The 9,054-nt window shown below is 36.9% G+C and overlaps 3 protein-coding genes and 1 long non-coding RNA gene across 8 annotated transcripts; 1 reads left to right on the plus strand and 3 right to left on the minus strand.

Annotated features, from left to right (window-relative positions):
* Positions 1 to 337: 337 nt before the first annotated feature.
* Positions 338 to 3,321, minus strand: LOC124304971 (G protein pathway suppressor 2). 2 transcript variants are annotated; one of them, XM_046763833.1, is made up of 9 exons: positions 3,157 to 3,321; positions 2,376 to 2,565; positions 2,048 to 2,264; positions 1,598 to 1,766; positions 1,401 to 1,515; positions 1,213 to 1,266; positions 944 to 1,102; positions 695 to 819; positions 338 to 598 (listed from the first exon to the last, which is right to left on the minus strand). In XM_046763833.1, the coding sequence occupies exons 2-9, from the start codon at positions 2,470 to 2,472 to the stop codon at positions 431 to 433; spliced, it is 1,104 nt and encodes a 367-aa protein (XP_046619789.1). In that variant the 5' UTR covers positions 2,473 to 2,565; positions 3,157 to 3,321; the 3' UTR covers positions 338 to 430. The 2 variants fall into 2 exon arrangements, with proteins under 2 accessions (XP_046619789.1, XP_046619790.1); XM_046763834.1 differs by lacking the exon at positions 3,157 to 3,321 and having other exon boundaries at positions 1,619 to 1,766; positions 2,376 to 2,807.
* A 176-nt stretch (positions 3,322 to 3,497) lies between these two features.
* On the plus strand, positions 3,498 to 4,048 carry LOC124304977 (uncharacterized). The gene is made up of 2 exons (XR_006908298.1): positions 3,498 to 3,610; positions 3,703 to 4,048. It is a non-coding gene; the product is annotated as an uncharacterized LOC124304977 (long non-coding RNA).
* LOC124304975 (uncharacterized) lies at positions 3,902 to 5,986 on the minus strand. 2 transcript variants are annotated; one of them, XM_046763846.1, is made up of 5 exons: positions 5,849 to 5,986; positions 5,330 to 5,644; positions 5,166 to 5,253; positions 4,840 to 5,070; positions 3,902 to 4,726 (listed from the first exon to the last, which is right to left on the minus strand). In XM_046763846.1, the coding sequence occupies exons 2-5, from the start codon at positions 5,542 to 5,544 to the stop codon at positions 4,613 to 4,615; spliced, it is 648 nt and encodes a 215-aa protein (XP_046619802.1). In that variant the 5' UTR covers positions 5,545 to 5,644; positions 5,849 to 5,986; the 3' UTR covers positions 3,902 to 4,612. The 2 variants fall into 2 exon arrangements, with proteins under 2 accessions (XP_046619802.1, XP_046619803.1); XM_046763847.1 differs by lacking the exon at positions 5,849 to 5,986 and adding an exon at positions 5,715 to 5,824.
* Positions 5,916 to 8,723, minus strand: LOC124304970 (centromere protein L-like). Of its 3 annotated transcripts, none has more exons than XM_046763831.1 (6): positions 8,588 to 8,723; positions 8,141 to 8,348; positions 7,863 to 8,068; positions 7,269 to 7,660; positions 6,941 to 7,127; positions 5,916 to 6,754 (listed from the first exon to the last, which is right to left on the minus strand). In XM_046763831.1, the coding sequence occupies exons 2-6, from the start codon at positions 8,325 to 8,327 to the stop codon at positions 6,647 to 6,649; spliced, it is 1,080 nt and encodes a 359-aa protein (XP_046619787.1). In that variant the 5' UTR covers positions 8,328 to 8,348; positions 8,588 to 8,723; the 3' UTR covers positions 5,916 to 6,646. The 3 variants fall into 3 exon arrangements, with proteins under 3 accessions (XP_046619787.1, XP_046619788.1, XP_046619786.1); XM_046763832.1 differs by having other exon boundaries at positions 8,141 to 8,436; positions 8,588 to 8,698; XM_046763830.1 differs by lacking the exon at positions 8,588 to 8,723 and adding an exon at positions 8,466 to 8,570.
* Between the last annotated feature and the right edge of the window lie 331 nt (positions 8,724 to 9,054).

A 9,054-nucleotide genomic window follows, 5' to 3' on the forward strand; every position in this document is an offset into this window, starting at 1 on the left:
GCATACATACGTGAAAATATCACTGTATCATTATATGACATATGTTTATTAGCTCAGATAAAATATAATTACTGATTAAAATTTGTTACACATTGTTAAATAAGTACCAGATTTTCGAGCGCCTATAGCAATAATAGAAAGATATTCGGAAATTCGAAGTTAAGGTCTTCGAACAAGTATGCAGAATCTCCTATCAAAATAGTGTATTTTTAACTACTCTATCAAATTCTCTTTATTTCGCTCATTTTTCATCAACTATTGCATCAAAAATACTAGCAATGAATTGGATATCTAACAATATAAGTGTCGGTATATAGAAAGTGTTATGTACCGTTTATCAATAAACTGTTTTATTTTACTTGTATTTTGGTTCGTATATCGTTCATGTGATATAATAATATTGTCATGTTTATCATTATCATTCAACTCATTAAACTTCTCGTTGCATATACCGTGTAGGTTGAGTATACAATAGACGACCACCGACATTTGCAGCAGACGCACTGACATAAGTACCAGGTGGAGGTGGATACGCACCAGGAGGAGGCTGTGGTGCCCTGACTGGATACCCTGATGTAATACCACCGGTTTTAGCACCCTGTGAAATAGTGATGAAAGAAGTAGTATGAAGGAATAAAACTTTCACAACGAATAAGACTTGTATGTTTAGGTTTTCAACTTGCGAAACCGATACCTGTGGTGGCTGTTGTATGGGAATAGCTCCTCCGTGAACAGTGACGTGGCTACCTGGCCGGAGGTAGAATTTGTCCTCCGAATAAGCTCCTTTGTGCTCCAAAGAATGCATACTTGCAACGTAAGCTAGTGAAAAATTGTTTTCGAATTTGGTCGAATTCTTCATGAGTGAATACAACATCAGGGTTTGTTTATGAATATGTTATTAATCTTAGCTTGGTTAATTTGAATACTCCTCTGCATGCCTTACCAGGTTGATGAGATGACATTGTGCCTCGACTACCAGCCAAATAGTTCAGTTTCCCAGGTTCAGGTTCTCTAGAAGACTGAGAACTAGGTGCTGTGTAGTTGTAGACATTCTGACCCTGTGGCGCTGAGTAGAAATTTGACGTTGAATACTGGTTTCCCTCTGTGAAGGAAGATCAAATGGTTGGTACTACGTTTTGCATTCAAATGAGCAGACTCGTACGAATATTAGGTTTCGATTTTACCAAGCTCATCAGAAGTTTAAATACTCACTGTTCCAAAGCACAGCTCTGACATCGCTAGATCTCCTCGCCGCATCTTCAGATTCTAAAAAATATACCATTTGATACCAGCAACAAAAGGACATTCTTTTCTGCAGAAAAATTGAATTGACTAAGAATAGTCTGTTTGAAACATATCGAATAAGACTTCTTCATTCAACAAAAAACAAAAATACCTACTTGCTGGCGGTGGATTATAGCTGGGAATGGAAGGTGGAGGTTTATATCCGTATCCGGAGTGATACGGAGAAGCAGTGAGAGGCGGTGAAGGACTGTGCGTTCGCTTCAAGGGTCCCTGAAAACAGACACAAGAATAAGATGAAATCGAAATTGAGGTAATGATAATTTTTGAGAAAAATAAACCAAACGATACATGCAATTCTGTGAATTGTACGCACACTTGGCAGCATTGAGTGCGTTGGTGCAGTTGCTGGAACTTTGTAATGCGGACTTCGTGTTTGCAGTGGTAAAAACAACTGAGGATGAACCACTCCGGCTCCGGTGCCAGGGTAGCCACCCACTGCCGACAACACCTCCGACGTTACACTAAAAATGTAAGTTTTTTCATTATTACCAAAGAAACGTTACTAACAATGAAAGGCGACATATCTCATTTATAAAACAGCTCAGGCTGCTGTAAGGACCAAGATTTTGAGGTTCCTGGTTCTTCTGCAGAAAATTTATGAGTCTGATAAGCACTATCAGATTCACAAATTTTACGCTAATTCATTAGCGTCTCGAGCAATATTAGTCATCTGTGAGCACAAGGCAGTATTACCGAAGTGCTAACTGTAAGGAATTGCTTCACTGTATTGATAAGTTATCACCTAGTCTCTTTTATAAGTTGACGTCTGCGATTATCATCTTCGTTCAGAACTTTCTTTAGTTGTAAAAAGAGCTGATGCTTCTCATCCTTGAGTTGCGACAGTTCACTTTCGAGACGTGATATCTGAACGCGAGTTTCTCCAAGTGTCATAACATCCTGCTTTTGTTGACGCTCTCTTTCCTTCCTTTGACGTTCCTCTTCAGCATCTGCTTCTTGCTCTGTACATCAAATATAACACGTATATGCAAAGGATTTGTTACGCTGTTGATGTTAAAAAAAATTTCCATTTGCGTAGGACGATATTGTCACAAAGTTAAAACTTGAGTTACCTTGTTTCTTTCTTTGACGTTCTCTAGTTATATGGGTTTTTAAAGCCTGCCACATCTGTTCGCTGCGCTGTGGTGGCTCGACTATTACAGCTGGCATGTTGATGGGGTGTCAATGAAATTTGTTCACTCCAAAACGAAAATAGTTTAGTAAGTCCTACAAAACTATGCTGTCCGTCCTGTAACCACCAGTCTACAAACGCGTTTTCAATAACTAGTTATTGATTTGTGCAGTAATTTTCATTTCGTGTTACGAAGTTCATAGTGTATTTTTTTTTACATTTTAATATTATTTACTTTTTACAAACAGATGTTAACGCAAATGACTATAGGTTGGTACTATGATAGTTTCGCCCACTTTTGTACCTGTATAGGTATATGCCAGACACGTATACGGGCCTGTGCAAGCTTATTGCTTACTCAGAGGCATGCAAGGATAATAGACCATCGGAGTGCGGAGGTTGCACGTTGGTAAATGCGGTAGCGCAACAGAAAGAGAAAGCTGCATATAACACCTCTGTCCTTGTCTAATCGCGCATGCGCGTTCCGCGTTTCTTTTCAGCAAGAATGAAATAGAAAATGAACGGAGGAGTGGAAGTTCTTATATTGTATATACATAAAACCACGCATAAAACATTAGAATCAAATAATTGAATGTTAAATTGTAAAATGCTGTCTGTGCTTTATTGATTCATTTTTGGGAAACCTCCAATCACAATACGAATCAATGTATATAAGTATGAAATTTGTAGTTTAGGCTATAAACTACAAATACAATACTTACATGTGAAAACTACGTTCGCATTTTGGAATTTGTTTTGCTTTACATATGAGGCATATTCCTGGTATTTTGGTTAGTATTTTCAGTTATTTTCATACACAAAATCACATTAAATAACATTTGGTAGCAACATGGATATAATAATAAACTCAGTGGACGCGGTGAACGCGCAAATTCGTAGTTACGCGTGCCCCGCGCATGCGCCACCAGACGAAGACTGCGGTGAACTATGCAACTTTCTCTTTCTATTCCGATATCGACTTCTCAGGCCGGCTACGCGGTCTATGCTTATAGGTATTGTCAATGAGCCAAACGCTACTGGTACGTTTTCGCTCTCGCTTGCTCGCGTTGTTCGTACCGTAAAACCCTCAACTTTGGATTGAAATTATTCGGAAACGGTACGATGGAGCATACTACACTCAGCGAGGGAAGATTTCGACAGCTCATGAAAAATATTGTAATGAATTAATACACTTTTTGTTTTTATTCATATCCCCGTTTTAGTAGCGCCCTATGACACTAAATAAGTCTTTGGAACTAATTTTCCAGGTGCTCCTGGACGGTAAATGCATTTCGGTTACCGACAATATTCTGTCGTATTTAGCATCACGAAAGAAATGGATAATGCAGAGCAATATTTACCATAGTAGAGTACAACTGCTGGTGGTCGAAAGCCTTTTTATAAAAAAATATGTATTGATGATAGAACATGATTCATGGGGTCCTCTATTAACGATTATACCCAAACTACAACATCATATACGTTTTTATTTTGTCACAAATCATCGATTTATTACATACAAGACAATAACTAATTCACGAAACACGTATCAATGTCTTTGATTCTTATTCGATTCATTATATGACCAAGAAACTACATGTGCGCATCATTGGCTAAAATCTTTAAAATGAAGATACTCTTCTTATTACACGTAGTATTTTCACTCCGTTGTCTGTCAATATCGCATCTAGTATATCGAAGCTAAAGACATGTGTACATACTTCATGAATTATAATAGATCAACGTCAATCTTGTTCGTGTTTTGAATTTAATATCATTAAAAAAAGGCAGCTATATTGTCCATTATTCAGACTGAAAAATATGCAACTCTGATTTTTGAAATATTATTTAAAAAAAGACAGCAATGGGGACCGTCAATGTGGCTGGAAATTTTCTTTATAGTTGTACCACATTATGTCAACAATGTTTGTAAATCAGAATTTTTTGTCATCTTAATGATAATACATGTTGAATTATAGCGAATATTTATATTCTCACATTCACAATCAGTTATAGGTGATGTATCCGTTGTTGTTTTACATAATATCTCGATCATTTCAATCACAGCGGTTTAGTTAGCAACAGTAAAAAAGCGAAAAAGGAGAAGAATAAACGAACGTAAATGTAAGGTGTTAACATTTAGGTATAAATGCCCATACGACATCAAATTTTCAATTCCTAAGACAACAGCGCAACTTCAGCTTGGATATTTTTACGTGCTTGTTCCTCGAACTTTTCGCGAAACTCCTTGGTAGCAAATATGTTTGGAATTTGCAAAAAATTTTGCAACACCTGTAAAATTCGTATGCCATCAACCCAAAAAAAAAGAAAACAAAGCGAACAAAAGATCATATCAATTATAAATGTCTATACAAAGTAGGAACATGAGGACGTATACAAATTACCTTAAGTCTTAAGGCAGTATACATCGGTGCACTAAGGAACCCATATTCACCGCGTACACGTTCTGTATATTCTGTATACTTCTCAGGTTCGGCACCCAGTATGGCCATATCCAAGTCAAGAAGATAGTGAGCATCCTCTTCGCCAAAGGCACCTCCAACCTTGTGTGCGTCTGTACTATGAGTAGCAGCTGCTTTCAGCAGAGCACAAACCTCATTGCGTAATTCTCCATCCTGGGAATGTAGATTGTCAAGTCTTTGATAGAAACTTGTAACGTTATTGAATTCAATTAGAGAGATGTACCGAGATGAAAAGTAATTGAACTCACCGCAGGGATTTCTGCCTCATCTGCAAAGGTAATAAAGTGTTGTAGATTTTTTTCCTCGCAATCCAACGCCTTTGGATCATACTCAAAACTGCAAAATTTACATCAGGTTTAAATATTTTATTTATCTTTATTCAAACATATGTTATCATCGATTGATAAGTTACTTTTGAAAGAACAGTGCGAGGAGTACGGCCCTGGGATTAGTTAAATTGTCCTTAATCTCGTAGTAGTGGAGTAACTTGTCTTGAAGATAATCAAGATTGTGGTAGGTTCGTTTCTCTTCAGAATAGACATCCTGCAACTTGATTATCCAAGTGTCGCACGTGTCGCTGTTCAATCCTTCTGTAGCCTCCTTCCAACTTTCTTCAATCGATGCCATTTTGCGTTATGTACTAATTAAATTCAATTTTGTGTCAAGCAGGTCAGAATTTATTCCGGTATCCAATTTTGCGTACATAAGACTTGTACTTTTCAACTTGCTATAACAGATAATTACGGTAAAGAATCTATGTTACGATTGACATGAATTTATGAATAAAAAATTCTCACAACTCAATAAAAATGATATATGGGCCAGGGATGTCATTTCACGAGGTATGAATAAACGTTATTTTAGAAAACCATAATTCTGTAGACCAAAATTCGAAGTGATATTAAAAATTTATTTAATGTGCATAATTCACCTTGAGCAGAGCCCAATTTGACTAAACGGAAGTTATATTTACAAGGTAAATAACAACAACTATTTTCACGCATTCATCAAGTAATAAAATATTTAATTTCCATAAATTCGATCCCTTTTACACACAAACGAACCATACGTCCGGCCACGAACGCTTCTTCTACGACTTTATTGATCGCGCATTGGGGGCCATTAAAATACGAAATTTTCGCGCCGCGTATACGCGTTCGACAATTCTTACAGATGAATTTACTACTTAATAGTATGACAACGTAAAATTGCGAGTAACGTCTTTAATCAAGTAATAGGACGTGAATCCGTGTTTAAGAATTGATCAAACGATCCCAGGAATAACATTTAAATAGTTAAGGCATAATATTATACTATACTAATATTATAAGAGGTAGTTTTCAACGGATAATACTAAATACTGTGTTGTTCCGAGTATAAGCAGACCCCGCATATAAGACGACCCGCAATTCTAAGAATATTTCAGGATGTTTTTCATAGTTACTCGCATATAAGACACCGGGTCCGCGTATAAGACGAGAACTATTTTGGCAGGTACTGTCAACGACAAAAAACCTCAGCTTATATTCGGAACGACACGGTAAGTATGAAGATTATAAAAATATCGGAATTGACTAATTAATCTAAAACACTACGTATAAATAACGAAAAGATATTAAATTTGGTTAAAATTACAAGCACTTTTAGATGCATTAACGAGTAAACATTGTAGAGAAATATGTACCACAGTATATCAAGACATTAAATGCAAGATTAACAAGACAATTAATTAACACTCTTCGTTCCTAATTGGGATTGGGGCTTGAAAATGAAGTACGGCTTTTTCTTGAAAAAACCAAAGAACTCGATCAATCGCTTCAATATCTGTTACTTTCATCTGAAATATATGGGAATACAATATAAGTACACATACGTTAACTAAGTTGACAAAGTACGCGTAATGAAATTAAATCAGTTGTTCTCTGTTCTATAAAAATTTCAATAGTTTACTTAGAAAATGTGTAGTTTAAATTTATTTTTCAACTCATAGTCACTGATGTATAAAAGAGAGAGCGTGACAAACCTTATTAGATTTAATGGTAAAATTTGGCAAGCTAATTTTTTCCAGTAAACAATATCCCAACTCGAGACTAGCACTCTTCAGCATCTTAATCCTCAGACATTCGAAAAACCGATTCACCTGACTCAGATCTATTATACTAGCGACTTGCTCATTATCGTTTGTGGCACTCAGATGAGTGGGACAGATTCTGAAATCAATTAAATTCAAAATCAATAATAATTTCTACATATTCAGAAACACAACATTTCAAATAATGACCATATTTAGAAGGCGTTGCTACTGCATCAAAAGTAGGCTAATAATAAAGGTGAAAGTAGTTGGAATTTACTTTGACCACAAAGTCTTCATAGTCTTCAGCGGAAATTTGACTTTGATCAAGTCAGATGCCGGCAATTCAGGGATAGTATACTCTAGTATTAATTCATACTGAGCAGTCTTCTTAGTGCTTCGCGATTCAGCTACATCAGAATTAAGAACAATCGTAGTTAACCACATAAGATCTTCCTGACTGGCTGGCATAGCTGTAATTGTACAGTCAAACATCTGACTTAATGTAGAGTGTACAGCCTGCGCAACACCTTGCAGTCCTCTGTTTAATAGAATTGGTAATTTTACATTTTCTGCTTCCACGTCAGACCTAGGACCCCAGGACAAAAATATTCCGAGATAAATTTGTTTCATTTCAGTATCCTGTTCGTCGTCTTTGGAATGGACTTCTACCTGGAGAAAAAGGTTGTCAGTACGTTTCATGTAGTCTCCATTACAAACTGGCGAGTGGGGGTATGTACGACAGATTATGAAATATAGTCATTCTCATATATATAGAGAAATTTCCTTGCTATTCAGAAGATTTTGTTAAACTTGTAACAATTTTGATTATTGAAATCAATCCCTCTGTATTCTGCAAATAACCTTGGCGTACCTTTACAGCTGGAGGATCTGAAGGACTGCATACCAGATGATGCATAGGAGTGAATTTAGCTTCGTAAGATACATTATCTTTGTACAAAGAGGTTGCCACCATTTCTCTGAGTTTTTTGGAGTACTGTTTTAATCTCACGTCATCTTTAATGTCGAGACCGAATAAAGGTGATACTGCCGAGATATTCCAGGTGAGTTTAATCAAATCTGCAAATGAATAGAGAAAAATATGTCATGCTAACCAGCAATCATCTCTCCATCCACGTCACATAAACATACCTAACAAAGCATCGTCTATGTTATCTTCGGCATCAGGGTCTTCTATGTCAACGACGGTATGCCTGGATCTTGGGTCAAATTGCATTCTGCGCTGAGCACGACCAGGGGTATAAGGAGTAAACATAGTGGAGCTGTTTCGAAACCTTTTGCTCTGCGGCGTTGTTACTTCTGAGTGGTGATCTGACATTTGTAAGTTTCTGCGCAGCTTCTGAGAAGAAATTGATTGAAATATTTGCTTCGGCTCGATGCATGCCTCAGGGCATATTTACGGAGCAAATAATGTCAAAAAATCTTTGCTGGAACAGTCCAGTTATGGAGATTTTACCAATGTTACATCCACCTTCATGCATATTTACGATTGGATGTAAGTCCAGAGCGAAAATAGTAAACACTGTTCAATGCTTTCCCGTAATCGGTATCAATTTTGTTAAGCAAATATAGACTTACAGCGTGTATCGAAACCAAACAAATTCTAGAACGACTAGAACCTGGTCGTGCCGTTTTTGGCGGGGATATATAGCAAGTAAATGAAAAAACTTGCAGTAACGCTTTCGATGAGACGCTACAGTTTTGAATTTTCCGAACTGCGTTACGATTCGCCAGGCTACGAATCGAAAACAGATGTCAGATCACAGCGTACTGGTTGACATCCAAAACAGAGAGAAATCCAAAACGTCCAAAACCGTCACTTGGGAACTGTTTAGCACGCATCACGCGGGCTTTACACGAAGTTACATCTCCGAATCAACAATGATCAAGATCTCTCGCCGTTGGTAACAGCAGTTAGATTCATTGGCATTTGATATTTTCTATATTTTCGTGACAAATTTTGTATTAAGTACGTTGTTATATCCTCAGTTACCGCTATCTATTTTCAAGCAGTTTATACCGTTTCCCGCGAAATTATTTCGCTG

The sequence above is a fragment of the Neodiprion virginianus genome, chromosome 5 (genome assembly GCF_021901495.1).
Source record: "Neodiprion virginianus isolate iyNeoVirg1 chromosome 5, iyNeoVirg1.1, whole genome shotgun sequence".
In the NCBI taxonomy this organism is placed as follows: Eukaryota; Metazoa; Arthropoda; class Insecta; order Hymenoptera; family Diprionidae; genus Neodiprion; species Neodiprion virginianus.